The following is a 25928-nucleotide window of genomic DNA, read 5'->3' as shown; positions in this document are numbered from 1 at the left end:
CATGAATTTTTTAAGTCATACCAAACGCCTACTGCTGACTCTTCTAAGATATACCTGAAGATTTAGTGCCCCAAGGAGGCAGACAAGTAGACGAGGAGAAAATAGGCATTTGCGAACGATGGCCTACAACCCGTCCTCCTATTAGAACGTCGTATTTTGACGTATACTCTACCTGAGGTCGTACTTGTCGTACTAGAAAATAGTAGCGGCTCGTGAAATGGTCATACTACCCAGTTTTCTGTTTTGGGTCCTCAAGTAGGTTAAGATAAGGGCACTTTAGTACGATAGTTTCTTGACGTTGGGAACCCTTAGGAGGACGGGCTGTGTTCCCGCGCAGCGCGCGCGGGAAAACCTGACGAAAAACAGATTACTCTGATGATCTTTATCTCCTCAACATTAACCAAAGATGAGTTTTGCTATTTGCAACTCTCTAACTACACCCAGCAAGTGTAGGTGAGAAACAAGGAGAGAACCATTATTGCGTAGCCTACACCCACCCAGTGTAAGTGAGAAACAAGCAGAGAACCATTAGGTACCCAAATAAGGCGAAATAGCCTAGGAGCCGCGACTTAATAATACCCAGTTTTAATGCTAGTCATTTTATAATTACTTTTACCGCTGGTGAGTGTACACTATGGATGCTCTTGGTGTGGTCAATGGTGTCGGTGATCACAACACTATACGTGCTCTTGGTGTGGTCAATGGTGTCAGTGATCACCACACTATACGTGCTCTTGGTGTGGTCAATGGTGTCGGTGATCACAACACTATACGTGCTCTTGGTGTGGTCAATTGTGTCAGTGATCACCACACTATACGTGCTCTTGGTGTGGTCAATGGTGTCGGTGATCACAACACTATACGTGCTCTTGGTGTGGTCAATGTTGTCAGTGATCACAACACTATACGTGCTCTTGGTGTGGTCAATGGTGTCAGTGATCACAACACTATACGTGCACTTGGTGTGGTCAATGTTGTCAGTGATCACCACACTATACGTGCTCTTGGTGTGGTCAATGGTGTCAGTGATCACAACACTATACGTGCTCTTGGTGTGGTCAATGGTGTCAGTGATCACCACACTATACGTGCTCTTGGTGTGGTCAATGGTGTCAGTGATCACCACACTATACGTGCTCTTGGTGTGGTCAATGGTGTCAGTGATCACCACACTATACGTGCTCTTGGTGTGGTCAATGGTGTCAGTGATCACCACACTATACGTGCTCTTGGTGTGGTCAATGGTGTCAGTGATCACCACACTATACGTGCTCTTGGTGTGGTCAATGGTGTCCGTGATCACCACACTATACGTGCTCTTGGTGTGGTCAATGGTGTCAGTGATCACCACACTATACGTGCTCTTGGTGTGGTCAATGGTGTCAGTGATCACCACACTATACGTGCTCTTGGTGTGGTCAATGGTGTCAGTGATCACCACACTATACGTGCTCTTGGTGTGGTCAATGGTGTCAGTGATCACCACACTATACGTGCTCTTGGTGTGGTCAATGGTGTCAGTGATCACCACACTATACGTGCTCTTGGTGTGGTCAATAGTGTCAGTGATCACCACACTATACGTGCTCTTGGTGTGGTCAATGGTGTCAGTGATCACCACACTATACGTGCTCTTGGTGTGGTCAATGGTGTCAGTGATCACCACACTATACGTGCTCTTGGTGTGGTCAATGGTGTCAGTGATCACCACACTATACGTGCACTTGGTGTGGTCAATGGTGTCAGTGATCACCACACTATACGTGCTCTTGGTGTGGTCAATGGTGTCAGTGATCACCACACTATACGTGCTCTTGGTGTGGTCAATGGTGTCAGTGATCACCACACTATACGTGCTCTTGGTGTGGTCAATGGTGTCAGTGATCACCACACTATACGTGCTCTTGGTGTGGTCAATGGTGTCAGTGATCACCACACTATACGTGCTCTTGGTGTGGTCAATGGTGTCAGTGATCACCACACTATACGTGTTCTTGGTGTGGTCAATGGTGTCAGTGATCACCACACTATACGTGCACTTGGTGTGGTCAATGGTGTCGGTGATCACCACACTATACGTGCTCTTGGTGTGGTCAATGGTGTCAGTGATCACCACACTATACGTGCTCTTGGTGTGGTCAATGGTGTCAGTGATCACCACACTATACGTGCTCTTGGTGTGGTCAATGTTGTCAGTGATCACCACACTATACGTGCTCTTGGTGTGGTCAATGGTGTCAGTGATCACCACACTATACGTGCTCTTGGTGTGGTCAATGGTGTCAGTGATCACCACACTATACGTGCTCTTGGTGTGGTCAATGGTGTCAGTGATCACCACACTATACGTGCTCATGGTGTGGTCAATGGTGTCAGTGATCACCACACTATACGTGCTCTTGGTGTGGTCAATAGTGTCAGTGATCACCACACTATACGTGCTCTTGGTGTGGTCAATGGTGTCAGTGATCACCACACTATACGTGCTCATGGTGTGGTCAATGGTGTCAGTGATCACAACACTATACGTGCTCTTGGTGTGGTCAATGGTGTCAGTGATCACCACACTATACGTGCTCTTGGTGTGGTCAATGGTGTCAGTGATCACCACACTATACGTGCTCTTGGTGTGGTCAATGGTGTCAGTGATCACCACACTATACGTGCTCTTGGTGTGGTCAATGGTGTCAGTGATCACCACACTATACGTGCTCTTGGTGTGGTCAATGGTGTCAGTGATCACCACACTATACGTGCTCTTGGTGTGGTCAATGGTGTCAGTGATCACCACACTATACGTGCTCTTGGTGTGGTCAATGGTGTCAGTGATCACCACACTATACGTGCTCTTGGTGTGGTCAATGGTGTCAGTGATCACCACACTATACGTGCTCTTGGTGTGGTCAATGGTGTCAGTGATCACCACACTATACGTGCTCATGGTGTGGTCAATGGTGTCAGTGATCACCACACTATACGTGCTCTTGGTGTGGTCAATGGTGTCAGTGATCACCACACTATACGTGCTCTTGGTGTGGTCAATGGTGTCAGTGATCACCACACTATACGTGCTCTTGGTGTGGTCAATGGTGTCCGTGATCACCACACTATGCGTGCTCTTGGTGTGGTCAATGGTGTCAGTGATCACCACACTATACGTGCTCTTGGTGTGGTCAATGGTGTCAGTGATCACCACACTATACGTGCTCTTGGTGTGGTCAATGGTGTCAGTGATCACCACACTATACGTGTTCTTGGTGTGGTCAATGGTGTCAGTGATCACCACACTATACGTGCTCTTGGTGTGGTCAATGGTGTCAGTGATCACCACACTATACGTGCTCTTGGTGTGGTCAATGGTGTCAGTGATCACCACACTATACGTGCTCATGGTGTGGTCAATGGTGTCAGTGATCACCACACTATACGTGCTCTTGGTGTGGTCAATGGTGTCAGTGATCACCACACTATACGTGCTCTTGGAGTGGTCAATGGTGTCAGTGATCACCACACTATACGTGCTCTTGGTGTGGTCAATGGTGTCAGTGATCACCACACTATACGTGCTCTTGGTGTGGTCAATGGTGTCAGTGATCACCACACTATACGTGCTCTTGGTGTGGTCAATGGTGTCAGTGATCACCACACTATACGTGCTCTTGGTGTGGTCAATGGTGTCAGTGATCACCACACTATAAAACAGCAAAAACAATAGTGTGGGTTACCACTTGCCCCACCATCTCACCCTCCACTAGCCACACCCTCCACTAGCCACACTCTCCACTACCCACACTCTCCACTAGCCACACTCTCCACTAGCCACACTCTCCACTACCCACACTCTCCACTAGCCACACTCTCCACTAGCCACACCCTTCACTAGCCACACCCTTCACTAGCAACACTCTCCACTAGCCACACTCTCCACTACCCACACTCTCCACTACCCACACTCTCCACTACCCACACTCTCCACTAGCCACACTCTCCACTAGCCACACTCTCCACTACCCACATCCTCCACTAGCCACATCTTCCACTAGCCACACTCTCCACTACCCACACTCTCCACTACCCACACTCTCCACTAGCCACACTCTCCACTAGCCACACTCTCCACTAGCCACACTCTCCACTACCCACACTCTCCACTACCCACACTCTCCACTACCCACACTCTCCACTAGCCACACTCTCCACTAGCCACACTCTCCACTACCCACACTCTCCACTACCCACACTCTCCACTAGCCACACTCTCCACTAGCCACACCCTTCACTAGCCACACCCTTCACTAGCAACACTCTCCACTAGCCACACTCTCCACTACCCACACTCTCCACTACCCACACTCTCCACTACCCACACTCTCCACTAGCCACACTCTCCACTAGCCACACTCTCCACTACCCACATCCTCCACTAGCCACATCTTCCACTAGCCACACTCTCCACTACCCACACTCTCCACTACCCACACTCTCCACTAGCCACACTCTCCACTAGCCACACTCTCCACTAGCCACACTCTCCACTACCCACACTCTCCACTACCCACACTCTCCACTACCCACACTCTCCACTAGCCACACTCTCCACTAGCCACACTCTCCACTACCCACATCCTCCACTAGCCACATCCTCCACTAGCCACACTCTCCACTACCCACATCCTCCACTAGCCACACTCTCCACTACCCGCACTCTCCACTAGCCACACTCTCCACTACCCACACTCTCCACTAGCCACACTCTCCACTACCCACACTCTCCACTACCCACACTCTCCACTAGCCACACTCTCCACTAGCCACACCCTTCACTAGCCACACCCTTCACTAGCAACACTCTCCACTAGCCACACTCTCCACTACCCACACTCTCCACTACCCACACTCTCCACTACCCACACTCTCCACTACCCACACTCTCCACTAGCCACACTCTCCACTACCCACACTCTCCACTACCCACACTCTCCACTACCCACACTCTCCACTACCCACACTCTCCACTACCCACACTCTCCACTACCCACACTCTCCACTACCCACACTCTCCACTACCCACACTCTCCACTACCCACACTCTCCACTACCCACACTCTCCACTACCCACACTCTCCACTACCCACACTCTCCACTACCCACACTCTCCACTACCCACACTCTCCACTACCCACACTCTCCACTACCCACACTCTCCACTACCCACACTCTCCACTACCCACACTCTCCACTACCCACACTCTCCACTAGCCACACTCTCCACTACCCACACTCTCCACTACCCACACTCTCCACTAGCCACACTCTCCACTACCCACGCTCTCCACTAGCCACATCCTCCACTACCCACGCTCTCCACTACCCACACTCTCCACTACCCACACTCTCCACTAGCCACACTCTCCACTACCCACGCTCTCCACTAGCCACACTCTCCACTACCCACGCTCTCCACTACCCACGCTCTCCACTACCCACACTCTCCACTAGCCACACTCTCCACTACCCACGCTCTCCACTAGCCACATCCTCCACTAGCCACACCCTCCACTAGCCACATCCTCCACTACCCACACTCTCCACTACCCACACTCTCCACTACCCACGCTCTCCACTAGCCACACTCTCCACTACCCACGCTCTCCACTAGCCACATCCTCCACTAGCCACACCCTCCACTAGACACACCCTCAACTAGTTACACCCTCCACTAGCCACACCCTTCACAAGTCACACCCTCCACTAGCCACATCCTCCACTAGTCACACCCTCCACTAGTTACACCCTTCACAAGTCACACCCTCCACTAGCCACATCCTCCACTAGTCACACCCTCCACTAGTCACACCCTCCACTAGTCACACCCTCCACTAGTCACACCCTCCACTAGACACATCCTCCACTAGTCACACCCTTCACTAGACACATCCTCCACTAGTCACACCCTTCACTAGACACATCCTCCACTAGTCACACCCTCCACTACACACATCCTCCACTAGTCACACCCTTCACTAGACACACCCTCCACTAGCCACACCCTCCACTAGTCACACCCTCCACTAGTCACACCCTCCACTAGTCACACCCTCCACTAGTCACACTCTCCACTAGCCACACCCTCCAATAGCCAAACGCACAACTTGCCACACCCTCCATTAGCCACACCCTCCACTAGCTACACCCTTCACTAGTCAAACCCTCCATTAGACACACCCTCCTGTAACAGGGGGGGTGGGGGAAATAGCTCTCTTTTGGCCATTATCTCACCCCTAGTTAACTATTCTAGAGTTCCCCCAGGGTTCCTACTGCATCCTCTCTAGTTGTGGATGTAGCACCTAGGTGCTACATCCACAAGGCATTGTAACTTGATCAGCTACCCGCATCTCTAGAGACACTCTAGAACATTTCACTGCCACAAACGTATAAGAGAAACGAAAGGAAAGAGATGAGTAATGAAGTAATTAGTGAGGGTTTGGGGTAAGGGAGGTAGAGAGGAGGGAGGATTAGGTGGGAGGAGTAAGGAGGGTCGTCAGGTGAAAGGGAAAGGGGGGAGAGAGGCGGAGGGAGAGGAGAGGGAGTAGGAAGTGGGTAGAAGTGGTAGATAAGTAGAAGTAGAAAGTAGAAGTGCCGCCACCATCCATTCTTAGTCAGTACATACAAGACGAGGAATGGAACTTGTCTGTATCAAAATATGTTATTACCATGTGTCAACTGGAATCATGTTCCAGGCAAGGTTATTTTAGTCACTAACTCAAGAGTCCTCTACACTTTAGTTCGCATATATCAGAAATTCCAAGATCTCGGGAACCCAATTAAAATCAAATTAAAAGTAAGTGAATCAAGTATTTATTTACCATGATAAATATCAGAATTCAAGCAACCGAACTGAAGGTTCATTATTAATATACAAAGTGAGTCATTACGCCAGAATTCGAGACCACTACAGCTGTCTGCCTCTGAGAGTCACACAACACTTGTAAACCCGACTAAGTCACCTTCACGTTCACTCACCGAGGACTGAGTCTAAGTTGAATAGAAAGGAGGGGGGGGGGATGGTCTGCAGTTGACAGGCTGAGTCACCCCCCCCTCCCCCCTTCCCCCCCCCCCGGTCCGGCCGACAGCCTATCTCGGCTGCTGTCTTCTGCCCTGCTCTACTCTGCTGCTTCCCTATTGCTCTCCCCTTTTTAAGAGTACAGTACCCTGGTATTTATTGGGGACCAACTAGCTAACTCCGCCCACAAATAGATAGCCCCAGGCACTCTACCAAGCCACACCTAAAACAGGCGGCTTGTTTGCAGGACCCACTGGCTAGCCGCCTGCAGTTTTGAGCTTAGCAGAAACAAGGTCAACTTCACACGACCTGACCTTGATCACTTGGTGGTCATTAACACTCTAGAGGTGTGACTTTCAAGCCGACAGACTGGCGCCTCTCAAATCCTTGTCTGTGACTCATGGACTATATACATATTAAATAAAACTAAACAAAACACCTTTACGGTGTTGCACTCCAATAGACACATCCTCCACTAGTCACACCCTTCACTAGCCACACCCTCCACTAGACACACCCTCCACTAGACACACCCTCCACTAGACACACCCTCCACTAGTCACACCCTCCACTAGACACACCCTCCACTAGCCACACCCTCCACTAGTCACATCCTCCACTAGCCACACCCTCCACTAGCCACACCTTCCACTAGCCACACCCTCCACTAGTCACACCCTCCACTAGTCACACCCTCCACTAGTCACACCCTCCACTAGTCACACCCTCCACTAACCACACCCTCCACTAGTCACACCTTCCACTAGTCACACCCTCCACTAGCCACACCCTCCACTAGTCACACCTTCCACTAGCCACACCTTCCACTAGCCACACCCTTCACTAGCCACACCCTCCACTAGCCACACCCTCCACTAGCCACACCCTCCACTAGCCACACCCTCCACTAGCCACACCCTCCACTAGCCACACCCTCCACTAGCCACACCTTCCACTAGCCACACCTTCCACTAGCCACACCCTCCACTAGCCACACCCTCCACTAGCCACACCCTCCACTAGCCACACCTTCCACTAGCCACACCTTCCACTAGCCACACCTTCCACTAGCCACACCCTCCACTAGCCACACCCTCCACTAGCCAAACCCTCCACTAGACACACCTTCCACTAGCCACACCCTCCACTAGCCACACCCTCCACTAGCCACACCCGCAGCGAATCAAATGTCACTAATCTTAAAAATAAAAAAATCATGACCATCCATCATTCCACAACAAACTCATTAGAGAAGCCTTCAGTGACTTGGTTATATTCTCTCTCTCTCTCTCTCTCTCTCTCTCTCTCTCTCTCTCTCTCTCTCTCTCTCTCTCTCTCTCTCTCTCTCTCTCTCTCTCTCTCTCTCTCTCTCTCTCTCCCCCCCTCTCTCTCTCTCTCTCTCTCTCCCCCCTCTCTCTCTCTCTCTCTCTCTCTCCCCCTCTCTCTCTCTCTCTCTCTCTCTCTCTCCCCCTCTCTCTCTCTCTCTCTCTCTCTCTCTCTCTCTCTCTCTCTCTCTCTCTCTCTCTCTCTCTCTCTCTCTCTCTCTCTCTCTCTCTCTCTCTCTCTCTCTCTCTCTCTTCTCTATCTGTCTTTGTATGTCTATCTCCGTCTCTGTGTCTTTCTGTTTGTCTCTAGCTCTGTCTGTGTCTCTCTCTCTCTCTCTCTCTCTCTCTCTCTCTCTCTCTCTCGATCTACTCTATCTCGCTCTCTCCCAACACACTTTAACAATCTGGTATCTTAATTAACTGATTTAATATAGTAATTAAATATTAACACGTCCAGGTGATTAGTCCGACCATTCATTCACTGTCGGACAGGGCTAACTATGCCATCCCGAATTAGTTAGCAACACAAGGGTAAATTGAGATAGGTAGAAGAATAATCAGGTGATAAATCTTCCTTATCTAGGGACAGTGCACACAATATATCTTATGGTCTACTGCTGGTATAAACAGACCATCAGAGATGTATGTTTCATATATATATATATATATATATATATATATATATATATATATATATATATATATATATATATATATATATATATATATATATATATATATATATATATATATTAAATTTATATATACATAATATATAAATATTTATATATATATATATATATATATATATATATATATATATATATATATATATATATATATATATATATTAAAATTAAATTTAATTAATTAAATAAAATTTAAAACGTCAAATGACTCAAAATTATTAAAAATTAAGAGATAAACTAAGCTATATATAATATAAAAGACAGGGATACCTACAAAGCAGATAATTATTGAATTCAACTCTACAAACTTCAAAGGCGACGACAATTAATGTGTAAACAACACATCATGAAGTGCTTACCTTCCAGTAAATATGTACTTGGCAGTTAGTCAATTGCTGTCAGGTGCATCCTGGAGATGACGCGTCGAAGACCAACTTGGACCAGGAGTTTGGACCAGACAACAGAGTCGGTGGGACGCTTAATGATGCAGCCGACACTCGAAATGAATAGTTTAGTAGCCACACTAGATAGATTAAGCAATATATGAATGCGCACATAAATCACTAAAGCAAGGGAAGTCACTCGGAATTGTGAAGCATTAAGGAATACTCCCTTAACGTGAGAGATAATCAGAAAGAACACTGACAAATTAAAGGAATCTAAAGCCCCAGGTGTGGATGGAATTCAATCCAAAATCGAAAAGGAAATGGCCGACGAACTGTGTCTACCACTGACACCCCTTTTTCAGAAAGTGTCTGGATCAATGACAAGTCCATCTAATTTAGAAATATATAAATATCACCCTCACCATTAAAAATACAAGAAAGAGCTCAGCAGAAAACTACTGATCAATCAGTATAAGCTCACATACCCGCAAGCTTATAATGAATCTTAAGGGGGGGGGGGATCATTCACCATCTCACACACTAAGAAATTAAACTGTGGCAACCTCCTGAGGCCACATTCACGAAGCAGTTAATTCGTACGTACTTACGAATATTTCCCCCTCCCCTTCCGGCCCGTTGGCGTCGTGAGGGGGCTTGGTGGACGGCTGCCGGAGTGTGATGCTCCGTTGGGCAGTCCTCTGTCCTTTTCTGGCCTTGCACTCCTGCTGCTGTCTTCTCCAATTGTGCCGGATCGCTTTTCCTTTTCCTTATGTTTCGTTTTTCTCCCCCCTCTTCTCCTATCTGCTTGTCGTTTCCTGCCGACCTTTTGCTTGTTTTGGATTATTTCTTTGGACTTCTTCTATTTTGACGCCCGGGTGCTTGAGGAGGCATACTCTTGCACCCGTAGAACTGTAGTACCCGACGTCTCGAGCGAGGGGAACCTTTTATTGTCAATCCCCCTTTCGTCGCTGAACCCGATCTCGACGGACTGACGGTTCTTAAGGTGGCGTTTGTGGGGCGTATACTCACGACGCACCCCTAGGGGGCCCCGGCATGATCGGCGATAGCTTCCTGTTGGGTGTCCTGCCTCTAATTGTGGCTCCATGGTGGGTATGGGGGCACATTCGTGGATGAATTTGTCACTTTTCGTCTCTATGTCGTTGAATGTTTCCGTTGTACCCTCTCAGGCTCGTGGGGTGGGCGACCAAGCCCCCGAGTCGGCCTGTATTGGAAGACCAGGCTCTGTAGCTCCCACTGCGTTGGGCCCCGACCTTGCTCCTCCTTTGACCGTCCTGACTTCTTCCCCCAGCTCCCCTCCCTCCTCTGAGGTTGGGTCGAGCCTCCAGCCCCCGGTGGTGACCACTTCGTCCCCTGGTGTGGCTAAGTCTTCCGTTGTGACTACTGCGCCTTTTGACCCCTCTCTCTCTAGGGGTTCTCAACGCCATTCGCGCCCCAACCGCACTCGCTCGATTCCTTCCCGTGCTGATGCGTATCAGGCCTTGTTTGGTCCTGCTTCATGGGCCAAATACTTTGATCTCCTCCCTCTTGATTCTGCGCCTCCTGACGATTTCTCCCTCCATCGGCATCTTGTAGATTCCGTGGATGCGTGTGTTACTTTCAACCCCACTCGTCTCGGTACACGTGTCGTTGCTGCTCCTTCTCAGGATGCGGCTTCCCGCTTGGCTGCCTTATCTTGCCTTGGCGAGATCCCTGTTCGGGTCTCCAAGAACGTTCAGATGAATTCCAGTGTTGGCACTATTCTCCTCCCACCCCATGTTGCAACCGGTGTTCGGAATCTGCAGGATTGCCACGATGATATTCGGCATATCCTTGATGCCCAAGGCCATTCTGTCCTCCAGGTTGACTCGTTTACTCGTCCCCCTCGTGGTCGGCGCCGTCAACCCCTTCGCGTTGTGAAGATCACCTTTGATGGTAGGACCCTTCCATCCTCTGTCATTCTTGCTGGTGCTAGGTGCTCTGTCCAAGAGTATATTCCTTCTCCTCGACTTTGTAATAAGTGCTGGAGGTTTGGGCATGGTGCCCTCCGCTGCTCTGGGACTGTCTCTCTCTGTCCTTTGTGTGGGAGTGAAGGTCACTCTAAGTCGGAGTGCACTTCTCCCCAAGCTCGCTGCCTCAACTGCGGTGAGGCCCATCCTACGTTCTCCCGTGCCTGTGTCCATTACAAGCTTGAGGCGGCCGTCCTTAACCTGAAGCACCGGGAGCGTTTGTCTTTTCCTGAGGCGAGGCGCCAGGTTCGCCAGCTCCCGCCTTATACTAACATCTCTTATGCTCGCGTGTTGCGCTCTTCCTCTCCTCGTCCTTCCCCCCTTCCTCAGACTCTCAACCGTTTCCGGGCCTTGGACCCTGATACGCCCACTGCCCCCTCCTCTGTTCCTTTGAGTTCTTTCCCGAGGGGTCCCCCTCCTGGTCCTCTGTCTGGGGTTCCCCTTCTTTCAACCCGGTCTGTCATGTCTCCTGTGTCTTCTTCCTCGTCCCCCTCCGATCCTCCTTCCCATCCTCTTCCTCCATCTATCGGCTCTCCCCGCCGCCTGTCGGTGCAGGCGGATGTCCATCGCTCTCCTAACGGCCGTCGTGTGTGCTCTCGTTCGGCTTCTCCTGTTGAGACACTGGAATCCGTTGCCCGGTACGTAGTTGCTGGGACACCTGTCTCTTTAAGTCAGAAGCGTAAGCCTGGCTCCTCTCCTTCCTCTTCCCCGGCGGGTAAGAAGGCTTCGCTTTCTTCCTTAGCTCCTACTTCTGGCTCTGTTGCTCCTTCCCCTCCCGTTTCAGTGGTTGCGCCCCCTGTTCCTGCTATGGAGGTTTCTTTGGCCCCTGCTTCCCTTTCGGTTGCTGCTCTTGTTGGGGTGCGCTCCCCTCTTTCTACTCCCCCTCTTCCTACTGCTGTCCTTGCCTGCTCCTCTCCGTTGTCTCCTCCTCTTCCTCCACCTCCTCCGGACCCCGCCCGCCCACCTCTGATCTGTTCTCCCGTTTCCTTCCCTCCGTCTTTGCTCAGTTTACCCATGCCCCTAACCCTGACTTTGCTGACCCTGATCCCGACCCTGATATTCTTTAACGTGCTCTGTTGCTCTTTCGCCTTTGTTTCTTCCTTGTTCTCTGTTTTTGTCCTTTCTCTTCTCGTCGTTGTCCATTCTTCAATGGAACGTTCGAGGTTATTACGCCAATTTCCTCGTACTCCAACTTCTGATTTCGCGGTTTTCGCCCCTTTGTGTCTGTCTCCAGGAGCCAATGCTTGGTGCTCGTCCTGGTCGTTTTCGCTTCTAATTCTTCTGCTCTCTTGATTCGTGCAGATGTTCCCTTTGTTCCTTTACTTTTTCCTTCGCCTCTCCATTGTTCTGCTGCTCGTATCTTTGTGGGGAAATGGTACACAGTTTGTTCCATTTATCTCCCCCCGAGTGTCCCGCTCTCTCTTCCTGATTTGAAACACCTCCTAGACTCCTTGCCGGAGCCTGTGCTCCTGCTGGGTGACTTCAATTGTCGTCATTCTCTTTGGGGTGACGTTCTGACGAATACCTGGGGTCGCCTCCTTGAGCCGTTTCTCCTATCTTCTTCCCTGTCTCTTCTGAATTCTGGTGAGCCCACTCATTTGGACTCTCGGACTCGCACCCTTTCTTGTCTTGATCTTTCTCTCTGCTCTTCTTCTCTTTACTTAGATTTCACGTGGCAGGTTCTTGATGACCTCCATGGAAGTGATCATTTCCCCATCCTTGTTTCCTTTTTTTCTTTTCGCCCTTCCCTCTCTTTCCCTAGGTGGCAGTTTGCTAAGGCAGACTGGACCCTATTTACCCTCAGTGCTGCTCTCTCTGACCTCTCCCTTCTGCCTCTCTCTCGCGCTCTCCTCCTTTTTCATGACACTGTCTTCAACGCTGCCCTCCGCTCTATTCCTCGCTCTTCCTCTCGGGGTCCACGGAAGTGCGTTCCCTGGTGGAATGCGGACTGTGCTCGGGCTGTCCGCTGTAAGCGTGCAGCCTGGAAGAGGCACCGCCGTAGGCAGACGACCGATTCTTTTCTTTTCTTTCGGAAAGCGAGTGCGGTGGCCCGTAGGGCCATCCGTACGGCTAAACGTGAATGTTGGGCATCTTATGTCTCAACAATTACGTCCGAAACCCCTCTGGCCCAGATCTGGAAGCGTATCCGCAAGATAGCGGGTAAGTTCGTTCCCGATGTTTCACCGGTCCTTCACCTCCATGATACTCTTGTGGCGGACCCGTTGCAGGTCGCTTCCGAACTGGGTTCCCACTTTTCTTCTGTTAACTCTCGTCTTCATCTTCCCCAATCTTTCCTTCTTCGTAAACCTGTCCTTGAGTCTCGTCCTTTTGATTTCTGCACTCGTCTTCAGCTTCCCTATAATGATCCCTTCTCTCTCTCTGAACTTCGTTCTGCCCTGGCCCTCTGCGGTTCTACGGCGGCGGGCTCCGATGGTATTCATTATGAGATGCTTCGCCATCTCCCTCCGAGCACGTCTCAGTATTTACTGAGTCTGTATAATCGGATCTGGGAGTCGTCGTCAGTCCCTGAGGACTGGCTTGATGCCGTTATCCTCCCTGTTCGCAAACCGGGGTCTCTGGGTACTTCCCCTAAGGACTTTCGCCCTATTGCTCTCACAAGTTGTGTCTGCAAACTCTTTGAACGTATGGTTAACGTTCGTCTGATGTGGTTCCTGGAACACCATCACCTCCTCTCCCCTTCTCAATTTGGTTTCCGCAAGTGCCGCAGCACGACAGATGTCCTGGTGAACTTGGAGGTCTATATTCGTACTGCTTTTGCTGCGAAGACCTCCGTTGTTGCCGTCCTTTTTGACCTGGAAAAGGCTTACGACACCACTTGGCGTTATCATATCCTATCTCAACTTCATTCTTTTGGCCTTCGTGGTCATCTCCCTCTCTTTCTCCGCAGCTTCCTCTCTCGTCGTTCCTTTCGGGTGCGCCTTGGTACCGCTCTCTCTCCCTCTTTTCAGCAATACGAAGGTGTGCCCCAGGGTAGTGTTCTGAGCACTACTCTTTTTCTGGTTGCCCTCAATGGTCTTCTTTCCTCTCTTCCTTCTGGTGTCTTCTCCGCTCTCTATGTCGATGATCTTACCCTTTGTTGTCAGGGTAATGATTCGCCTCTCCTTCAACGCCGGCTTCAACTTGCAATTGATGCCGTGTCGTCTTGGGCCACTGATCATGGCTTCAAGTTCTCTACTTCTAAGACTTGTGCCATGACATTTACGCGGAAACGGGTTGTTCTTCGTCCCTCTTTGTCACTTTATGGTCATCCCCTTGAATACAAAGATTCCGCGAAGCTTTTGGGGTTATTCCTTGACACTCGTTTGTCTTGGTCTCCCCATATCTCTTACCTCCGTGTTGAGTGCTCTAAGGCCCTTACCCTCCTTCGGGTCTTGTCCCATACTTCTTGGGGGGCAGATAGGCGCACTCTCCTTGCTTTACATTCCTCTCTCGTCCTGTCTAAGCTCGATTATGGTTGCCCTGCTTACTCGTCTGCTTCTCCTTCTACTCTTCGCCGTCTTGATGCTTTGCACCATACTGGGTTGCGCCTCAGTTCTGGTGCCCTTCGTTCGACTCCCGTCCTTAGCTTGTATGTTGACACTGGCTTCCTGTCTCTCCAGGACCGCCGTGATCGCTACTGTCTTCGCTATCTTGCGCGGTCCTTGCAACATCCTTCCTCTCGCCTCTGTCGTGCTTTAACTTTTACCCCTCCTGCGGTTCCTGTTCCTCTTCACCACCTCCCTCTTTCTGTCCGGTTATCTCGCCTGCAGGATTCTCTTTCCGTTCGTATTTCTGATGTTTCTCCTCGTGTTGTTCCTTCTTTGCACCCGTGGAGGGTCCCTCTTCCGCGGTTTTGTACATCCTTGACCCGTATCACTAAAGCTTTTACCCCTCCTACGGTTCTAAAACGCCTTTTCCTCGAGCACTTTTCTTCTCACTCCCGCTCCGTTTCTGTCTTCACCGATGGGTCTAAGTCAGCGGACGGTGTTGGCTACTCTGTTGTTTTTCCTGATCGCACTTATATGTGTCGCTTGCCTCCGGAGACTAGCATCTTTACAGCGGAACTTTATGCTATTCTCTATGCTCTTCGTCTCCTACTTTCTCGTTGTCAGTCTTCCTTTGTAGTTGTTGTTGACTCTCGTAGTGCCCTCATGGCTCTCGGGTCCTTTAATCCAGTTCATCCAGTGGTTGTCGAGATCCAGTATTGGCTGATTCTCGTTCACAGTAAATTTAAGTCGGTTGAGTTTTGTTGGGTTCCCAGCCATATTGGTGTGTCTTTAAATGAGCGTGCGGATGCTGCCGCCAAGGAAGCTGTCCGCTCTTGTCCCATCTCTCGTAAGGGCATTCCGTATTCCGACTTTTACCCGGTTATCCATTCCTCAGTCCTTACCCGTTGGCAGGCTTCTTGGTTGTCTGTTACTGGTAACAAGCTACGTACTCTTAAATGTTGTGTTTCCCCGTGGCAGTCCTCCTTCCACCGTAACCGGCGGTGGGAAACAGCTCTGGCGAGGTTGCGTATTGGCCATACTCGCTTAACCCATGGTCACTTGATGGAGCGCCCCCCTCCCCGCTCAGCTCGTTGTCGCCGTCTGGGGGCTTAGTGGGCGGCTGCCGGAGTGTGATGCTCCTTGGGACAGTCCTCTGTCCTTTTCTAGCCTTGTGCTCCTGCTGCCGTCCTCTCCAATTCTGCTGGGCATCTTTTCCTTTTCCTTCTGTTTCGTTTTTCTCCCCCCTCTTCTCCTATCTGCTTGCCGTTTCCTGCCGACCTTTTGCTCGTTCTGGTTCTTCCCTTGGACTTCTTCTACTTTGACGCCCGGGTGCTTGAGGAGGCATACTCTTGCACCCGTAGAACTGCAGTACCCGACGTCGAGAGCGAGGGGAACCTTTTATTGTCAATCCCCACTTCGTCACTGAACCCGATCTCGACGGACTGTCGGTTTCTTAAGGTGGCGTTTGTGGGGCGTATACTCACGACGCACCCCTAGGAGGCCCCGACAAGATCGGCGATAGCTTCTTGTTGGGTGTCCTGCCTCTAATTGTGGCTCCATGGTGGGTGTGGGGGCACATTCGTGAGTGAATTCGTCATTTCGTCAAGATGATAACCCCTGTTTCGGCTGCTTCTGGCTTACCTTTTCAGGCTCGTGGGGTGGGCGACCCAGCCCCCGAGTCGGTCCGTATTGGAAGACCGGGCTCTGTAGCCTCCGCTGCATTGGGCCCCGACCTTGCTCCTCCTTTGGCCTCTCTGACTCCTTCCCCTGGCTCCCCTCCCTCCTCTGTGGTTGGGTCGAGCCCCAAGCCCCCAGTGGTGACTACCTCGTCCCCTGGCGCGGCTCCTTCTCTAGTTGTAACTACTGCGCCTTTTAACCCCTCTCTCTCTGGGGGTTCTCACCGCCGTTCTCGTCACGGCCGCCCTCGCTCGATTCCTTCCAGTTCTGCTACCTATCAAGCCTTGTTTGGTCCCGCTTCGTGGGCCAAATATTTTGATCTCCTCCCTCTTGATTCTGCGCCTCCTGACGATTTCTCCCTTCATCGACATCTCATTGATTCCGTGGATGCCTCCATTACTTTTAACCCCACTCGTCTCGGTACGCGTGTCGTTGCTGCTCCTTCTCAGGATGCTGCTTCCCGCTTGGCTGCCTTATCCTGCCTTGGCGAGACCCCCGTTCGGGTCTCGAAGAACGTTCAGTTGAATGCCAGTGTTGGCACTATTTTGCTCCCGCCCCATGTTGCGACCGGTGTTCGGGACCTACGCGACTGCCACGACGATATTCAACATATCCTCGCTGCCCAGGGCCATTCTATTCTCCAGGTGGACACGTTTACTCGTCCCCCTCGTGGTAGTCGCCGTCAACCCCTCCGGGTTGTGAAGATTACCTTTGATGGTAGGACCCTTCCACCCTCGGTCATTCTTGCTGGTGCCAGGTGCTCTGTCCAGGAGTACATTCCTTCTCCTCGGCTCTGCAACAAGTGCTGGAGGTTTGGGCATGGTGCCCTCCGCTGCTCCGGGACTGTCTCTCTCTGTCCTTTGTGTGGTGGCGAAGGTCACTCTAAGTCGGAGTGCGCTTCTCCCCAGGCTCGTTGCCTCAACTGCGGTGAGGCCCATCCTACCTTCTCCCGTGCGTGTGTCCATTACAAGCTTGAGGCAGCCGTCCTCAACTTGAAGCACCGGGAGCGTTTATCTTTTCCTGAGGCGAGGCGCCAGGTTCGCCGGCTCCCGCCTTATGCTAATATCTCTTATGCTCGCGTGTTGCGCTCTTCCTCTCCTCGTCCTTCCCGCCTTCCTCAGACTCACAACCGTTTCCAGGCCTTGGACCCTGATGCGCCCACTGCCCCCTCCTCTGTCCCTTTGGGTTCTCTCCCGAAGGATCCTCCTCCTGGTCCTCTGTCTGGGGTTCCCCTTCCTTCTACCCGGTCTGTCGTGTCTTCTGTGTCTCCTTCCTCGTCCCCCTCCGATCCTCCTTCCCATCCTCTTCCTCCATCTATCGGCTCTCCCCGCCGCCTGTCGGTGCGGGCGGATGTCCATCGCTCTCCTAACGGCCGTCGTGTGTGCTCTCGTTCGGCTTCTCCTGTTGAGACACTGGAATCCGTTGCCCGGTACGTAGTTGCTGGGACACCGGTCTCTTTAAGTCAGAAGCGTAAGCCTGGCTCCTCTCCTTCCTCTTCCCCGGCGGGTAAGAAGGCTTCGCTTTCTTCCTCGGCTCCTCCTTCTGGCTCTGTTGCTCCTTCCACTCCCGTTTCAGTGCTTGCGCCCCCTGTTCCCGCTATGGAGGTTTCTTTGGCCCCTGCTTCCCTTTCGGTTGCTGCTCTTGCTGGGGTGCGCTCCTCTCTTTCTACTCCCCCTCTTCCTGCTGCTGTCCTTGACTGCTCCTCTCCGTTGTCTCCTCCTCCTCCTCCTCCTCCTCCTCCTCCTCCTCCTCCTCCGGACCCTGCCCGCCCACCTCTGATCTGTTCTCCCGTTTCCTTCCCTCCGTCTTTGCTCAGTTTACCCATGCCCCCTAATCCTGACTTTGCTGACCCTGATCCCGACCCTGATATTCTTTAACGTGCTCTGTTGGTCTTTCGCCTTTGTTTCTTCCTTGTTCTCTGTTTTTGTCCTTTCTCTTCTCGTCGTTGTCCATTCTTCAATGGAACGTTCGAGGTTATTACGCCAATTTCCTCGAACTCCAACTTCTGGTTTCGCGGTTTCGCCCCTTTGTGTCTGTCTCCAGGAGCCGATGCTTGGTGCTCGTCCTGGTCGTTTTCGTGGCTATTCCTTTCTCTCCCCCCCCCCAGCCATTGCTGGGGCTTCTAATTCTTCTGCTCTCTTGATTCGGGCTGATGTTCCCTTTGTTCCTTTACTTTTTCCTTCGCCTCTCCATTGTTCTGCTGCTCGTATCTTTGTGGGGAAATGGCACACAGTTTGTTCCATTTATCTCCCCCCGAGTGTCCCGCTCTCTCTTCCTGATTTGAAACACCTCCTAGACTCCTTGCCGGAGCCTGTGCTCCTGCTGGGTGACTTCAATTGTCGTCATTCTCTTTGGGGTGACGTTCTGACGAATACCCGGGGTCGCCTCCTTGAGCCGTTTCTCCTCTCTTCTTCCCTGTCTCTTCTGAATTCTGGTGAGCCCACTCATTTGGACTCTCGAACTCGTACCCTTTCTTGTCTTGATCTTTCTCTCTGCTCTTCTTCTCTTTACTTAGATTTCACATGGCAGGTTCTTGATGACCTCCATGGAAGTGATCATTTCCCCATCCTTGTTTCCTTTTTCTCTTTTCGCCCTTCCCTCTCTTTCCCTAGGTGGCAGTTTGCTAAGGCGGACTGGACCCTATTTTCCCTCAGTGCTACTCTCTCTGACCTCTCCCTTCTGCCCCTCTCTCGCGCTCTCCTCCTTTTTCATGACACTGTCTTCGACGCTGCCCTCCGCTCTATTCCTCGCTCTTCCTCTCGGGGTCCACGGAAGTGCGTTCCCTGGTGGAATGCGGACTGTGCTCGGGCTGTCCGCTGTAAGCGTGCAGCCTGGAAGAAGCACCGCCGTAGGCAGACGACCGATTCTTTTCTTTTCTTTCGGAAAGCGAGTGCGGTGGCCCGTAGGGCCATCCGTACGGCTAAACGTGAATGTTGGGCATCTTATGTCTCGACAATTACGTCCGAAACCCCTCTGGCCCAGATCTGGAAGCGTATCCGCAAGATAGCGGGTAAGTTCGTTCCCGATGTTTCACCGGTCCTTCACCTCCATGATACTCTTGTGGCGGACCCGTTGCAGGTCGCTTCCGAACTGGGTTCCCACTTTTCTTCTGTTAGCTCTGGTCTTCATCTTCCCCAATCTTTCCTTCTTCGTAAACCTGTCCTTGAGTCTCGTCCTTTAGATTTCTGCACTCATCTTCAGCTTCCCTATAATGATCCCTTCTCTCTCTCTGAACTTCGTTCTGCCCTGGCCCTCTGCGGTTCTACGGCGGCGGGCTCCGATGGTATTCATTATGAGATGCTTCGCCATCTCCCTCCGAGCACGTCTCAGTATTTACTGAGTCTGTATAATCGGATCTGGGAGTCGTCGTCAGTCCCTGAGGACTGGCTCGATGCCGTTGTCCTCCCTGTTCGCAAACCTGGGTCTCTGGGTACTTCCCCTAAGGACTTTCGCCCTATTGCTCTCACAAGTTGTGTCTGCAAACTCTTTGAACGTATGGTTAACGTTCGTCTGATGTGGTTCCTGGAACACCATCACCTCCTCTCCCCTTCTCAATTTGGTTTCCGCAAGTGCCGCAGCACGACAGATGTCCTGGTGAACTTGGAGGTCTATATACGTACTGCTTTTGCTGCGAAGACCTCCGTTGTTGCCGTCCTTTTTGACCTAGAAAAGGCTTACGACACCACTTGGCGTTATCATATCCTATCTCAACTTCATTCTTTTGGCCTTCGTGGTCATCTCCCTCTCTTTCTCCGCAGCTTCCTCTCTCGTCGTTCCTTTCGGGTGCGCCTTGGTACCGCTCTCTCTCCCTCTTTTCAGCAATACGAAGGTGTGCCCCAGGGTAGTGTTCTGAGCACTACTCTTTTTCTGGTTGCCCTCAATGGTCTTCTTTCCTCTCTTCCTTCTGGTGTCTTCTCCGCTCTCTATGTCGATGATCTTACCCTTTGTTGTCAGGGTGATGATTCGCCTCTCCTTCAACGCCGGCTTCAACTTGCGATTGATGCCGTGTCGTCTTGGGCCACAGGTCATGGCTTCAAGTTCTCTACTTCTAAGACTTGTGCCATGACTTTTACGCGGAAACGGGTTGTTCTTCGTCCCTCTTTGTCACTTTATGGTCATCCCCTTGAATACAAAGATTCCGCGAAGCTTTTGGGGTTATTCCTTGACACTCGTTTGTCTTGGTCTCCCCATATCTCTTACCTCCGTGTTGAGTGCTCTAAGTCCCTTACCCTCCTTCGGGTCTTGTCCCATACTTCTTGGGGGGCAGATAGGCGCACTCTCCTTGCTTTACATTCCTCTCTCGTCCTGTCTAAGCTCGATTATGGTTGCCCTGCTTACTCGTCTGCTTCTCCTTCTACTCTTCGCCGTCTTGATGCTTTGCACCATACTGGGTTGCGCCTCAGTTCTGGTGCCTTTCGTTCGACTCCCGTCCTTAGCTTGTATGTTGACACTGGCTTCCTGTCTCTCCAGGACCGCCGTGATCGCTACTGTCTTCGCTATCTTGCGCGGTCCTTGCAACATCCTTCCTCTCGTCTCTGTCGTGCTTTAACTTTTACCCCTCCTGCGGTTCCTGTTCCTCTTCACCACCTCCCTCTTTCTGTCCGGTTATCTCGCCTGCAGGATTCTCTTTCCGTTCGTATTTCTGATGTTTCTCCTCGTGTTGTTCCTTCTTTGCCCCCGTGGAGGGTCCCTCTTCCGCGGTTTTGTACATCCTTGACTCGTATCACTAAAGCTTTTACCCCTCCTACAGTTCTAAAACGCCTTTCCTCGAGCACTTTTCTTCTCACTCCCGCTCCGTTTCTGTCTTCACCGATGGGTCTAAGTCAGCGGACGGTGTTGGCTACTCTGTTGTTTTTCCTGATCGCACTTATATGTGTCGCTTGCCTCCGGAGACTAGCATCTTTACAGCGGAACTTTATGCTATTCTCTATGCTCTTCGTCTCCTGCTTTCTCGTTGTCAGTCTTCCTTTGTGGTTGTTGTTGACTCTCGTAGTGCCCTCATGGCTCTCGGGTGCTTTAATCCAGTTCATCCGGTAGTTGTCGAGATCCAGCATTGGCTGTTTCTCGTTCACAGTAAATTTAAGTCGGTTGAGTTTTGTTGGGTTCCCAGCCATATTGGCGTGTCTTTAAATGAGCGTGCGGATGCTGCCGCTAAGGCAGCTGTCCGCTCTTGTCCCATCTCTCGTAAAGGCATTCCGTATTCCGACTTTTACCCGGTTATCCATTCCTCAGTCCTTACCCGTTGGCAGGCTTCTTGGTTGTCTGTTACTGGTAACAAGCTACGTACTCTTAAATGTTGTGTTTCCTCGTGGCCGTCCTCCTTCCACCGTAACCGGCGGTGGGAAACAGCTCTAGCGAGGTTGCGTATTGGCCATACTCGCTTAACCCATGGTCACTTGATGGAGCGCCGCCCTGCTCCTTATTGTCCTAGTTGCATTGTCCCTCTTACGGTCGTGCATGTCCTTCTTGAATGTCCTGACTTCCAGGACGAGCGTGTGTCTTGCTTTCCGACCGCCCCTCGCGGTCACCTGTCCCTCGATAGAATTCTTGGTGACTCGGATACTTTTGATATCGTTCGCCTTATGCGTTTTTGTTCTCGTATTGGCATCCTTGGTGATATTTAGCGCCCTCTGATTATTTTGCGTATTTGATGGTGCTACATAGCCTTCCCGGTTTGGTGCCTTCTTTTGATAATTACTTACTTACTTGATGGAGCGCCGCCCTGCTCCTTATTGTCCTAGTTGCATTGTCCCTCTTACGGTCGTGCATGTCCTTCTTGAATGTCCTGACTTCCAGGACGAGCGTATGTCTTGCTTTCCGACCGCCCCTCGCGGTCACCTGTCCCTCGATAGAATTCTTGGTGACTCGGATACTTTTGATATCGTTCGCCTTATGCGTTTTTGTTCTCGTATTGGCATCCTTGGTGATATTTAGCGCCCTCTGATTATTTTGCGTCTTTGATGGTGCTACATAGCCTTCCCGGTTTGGTGCCTTCTTTTGATAATTACTTACTTACTTACGAATATTTTTCTTCTTAGCATCTTCGTAGTGGCTACATCGGTATTCAGGTAGGCATTTACATATAAAAATCTTCCTAAGTACACCGCCTCGCACTAAGAACGGTCTTGACCACTCGTAGCTTTATGTAAACTGGATATAACTCAATTTTTCTCTACTACACAACACGGAAGATCGATTTTAATATAAACAAACACTTAAGCTGGCGAGTTTCATCAAGGAGTAGTCCTTCGTGTTTACTATATATGCATTCTCTGCTTGAAACTTGTAGTAAATATGTCTTTTGTGATATTAGAATTACTTTTATAATAGCAAGATATTATACCTGTAGTTATTAAGTAAATAAACACTGGTGAACATGAAATATGAGAGAAGGTGATGAACCTGGGCTGGTAGGAACATTTACTACCACCAAATGCCCTTGTTCACCTAGCAATAAGTATGGCTAGGAGTGTACCTTAGCTATACATACCCATTTTTAATTTATTTTGTTTGGTTTTATTTTGAAATTAAACTGGGTGAGACATAAAAGAAAAATATGCTGCACAAATGATGTTAGGTTAGGGTAAAAACTTCAAAAACTTTTGCCTTGCATACTTAAACCTATAATTATGACTATATGGACTATTAAAAAAGAGAGGGTGGGAAGTAGGGGTGAAAGACCTCTTCCTGTTACACAATTTGGCTGTTTGTAGCAATAAGTAATTATCAAAAGAAAGCACCAAGCCGGGAAGGCTATATGTAGCAGTAAGGTAGTGAGATGAGGCAGCTACATATTTGAGGAATGCTTATTTTATTTTATTTACCTTATAGGCTGAGGCAGCTTATTTTATTTGAGGAATGCTCAGCTGATTCCTCTACATTTAGCCTGGAATAAATTTGTGTCCAAGACCTCTTCCTGTTACACAATTTGGCTGTGTAACAATAAGTAAGTAATTATCAAAAGAAGGCATCATGCCAGGTAGGCTATGTAGCACCATTGTGTGTAACAATAAACCCATTTTCTTTTAACAGATAATGCGCCTGTGAGTAAAACAAATCCTGTCAGCTGTAAAAATATTGATCCAGTTATTTATATAAAAAAATATAATGCAACAAATATTTCTGGGCTGTTTAAACTATCATTTGTACTGTATATCCAATGAAGTGGAAAAATTGACATAATGAACAATTTAATTAATGGTACAAAAGAAATATGACTATTACATATCAACAAGAGATCTTAATGATCCAAGGTTAACATGATTTAATAAGGATAATACTGTTAATAATACAAACTATAATTTAAAACCTTTATTACTGATTTGTTTTATTAAGAAGCTTAGGTATACACAGCAATGTGATGCTACCCTATTCTATATGAAAAATTATACAGTGTAGATAAAAAAAACTAGCTATAAGTTCATCTAATACTGTACTCCCATCTCACAGGATGGTTAGTCATACATGGAATCAAGGGAGAAAATACCAGGCTCAATACAAAAAACAAATCAACTCTGACTAAACAACAACTTGACGATTTTAACAAGAGGTAAACACTGAATCATGTAACATTATATTATAATTATTCTTACCAGTTTCAACAAGACTCCTCTCAATCAATGTATTTTTTTAACACGCTTAGGTATACACAGCAATGTACTGCTTCCCTGTTCTGTATGAAAGACCACACAGTGTAGATCAAACACCAGCTACAAGCTCATCCAACTTCTCCATCTCACAGGACGGCCAGTCATACATGGAATCAGTAGAGAACAAGAAATGTAGGCTGATCTATTAGCCTCCACTGGCAAAATCTGGGTGCAGCACAAGAATATCTTCCAATATTCCTGAGTGTATGAAGTAAATACAGAGCTCAAAGTACCTCCTCATACCATTTGGTATGAAGTCACTGATAACAGGGCAATCACAGATATAGTGTTGGAGAGTATGTCCTCTCAAGTAGGACCGAAAACAAGTTTTTTCACCTTGAGGGTTAAAAACCCATGGAACCGCCTACCCGCTGAAGCCGTAAATGCCAAAATCCAGCTAGAAAATATCATTAGGACAATTGGCAGGACTTAACAAGCCCCCGACTTTTTGTCCTCGTCGAGGCCACTAGATAGTTAGTGGCCCTTGGGGTAACTTTAGGTAAATATAAATGTAAATAAATACCATCGCTTCTCAAATCTTGGGAGCGACAAGGAAAGCTACACACTATCTCTTAGAATTACGTAGGTTAACAAAAAATGTAACATATTTGTTTACTACAATGTCGGTGCTGACTGTACAAGTTGAAAATACATAGTTTTACTTCGAATTTTTAAGAAAATTCGACGTAAATATGTGCAAGTGATCATGGATAAGCTCCGATATGCCAGCGTCGTGATTGGCATATCACGCTGTAAGATGAAAAAGTTACCTTCTCTCTGCTCTCTAATTGGGTAAACTAAAAGCCCTAATGACATCTAGCAAGACCTAAGAGAACTACTTAAAAATCTTCGTAAGTATACTTTTCTGAATCGCACTCTGCCGCGTTCTTAGCAGGTACTTAGGAACCCACTATGGGCCCGTGCAACTTGGAACATTTTGTTCCAACAGAATGGCAATGATGACTCGCTCGCACACAGGATCCCGAAATGCAACTCTCTCGTGCCACATGACATGCTCGAGTTTCGCCGACTGTTCTCGCCCAAAGTTACGTATACCTGGTTCCTGGTTGATGGGGTTCTGGAAGTTCTTCTACTCCCCAAGCCCGGCCCGAGGCCAGGCTTGACTTGTGAGAGTTTGGTCCACCAGGCTGTTGCTTGGAGCGGCCCGCAGGCCCACATACCCACCACAGCCCGGTTGGTCCGGCACTCCTTGGAGGAATAAATCTAGTTTCCTCTTGAAAATGTCCACGGTTGTTCCGGCAATATTTCTTATGCTTGCTGGGAGGACGTTGAACAACCGCGGACCTCTGATGTTTATACAGTGTTCTCTGATTGTGCCTATGGCACCTCTGCTCTTCACTGGTTCTATTCTACATTTTCTTCCATATCGTTCACTCCAGTGCGTTGTTATTTTACTGTGTAGATTTGGTACTTGGCCCTCCAGTATCTTCCAGGTGTATATTATTTGATATCTCTCTCGTCTTCTTTCTAGTGAGTACATTTGGAGGGCTTTGAGACGATCCCAATAATTTAGGTGCTTTATTGCGTCTATGCGTGCCGTATATGTTCTCTGTATTCCCTCTATTTCAGCAATCTCTCCTTCTCTGAAGGGGGAAGTGAGTACTGAGCAGTACTCAAGACGGGA

The 25928-nt window shown here is 49.5% G+C and overlaps 1 protein-coding gene across 1 annotated transcript; it reads left to right on the top strand.

Moving 5' to 3' along the window:
* The first annotated feature begins 634 nt into the window (after positions 1 to 634).
* LOC138370751 (uncharacterized) lies at positions 635 to 3715 on the top strand. The gene has a single exon (XM_069335349.1). The coding sequence runs from the start codon at positions 635 to 637 to the stop codon at positions 3713 to 3715; it is 3081 nt and encodes a 1026-aa protein (XP_069191450.1).
* The last annotated feature ends 22213 nt before the right edge of the window (positions 3716 to 25928 follow it).

The sequence above is a fragment of the Procambarus clarkii genome, chromosome 33 (assembly GCF_040958095.1).
Source record: "Procambarus clarkii isolate CNS0578487 chromosome 33, FALCON_Pclarkii_2.0, whole genome shotgun sequence".
Lineage (NCBI taxonomy): Eukaryota > Metazoa > Arthropoda > Malacostraca > Decapoda > Cambaridae > Procambarus > Procambarus clarkii.
This window is presented reverse-complemented; position numbering and strand designations above follow the sequence as displayed.

Bases quoted from the DNA above. Each gene is read 5' to 3' on its own strand.
- LOC138370751 (XM_069335349.1), top strand. From the start codon at position 635: ATGGATGCTCTTGGTGTGGTCAATGGTGTCGGTGATCACAACACTATA.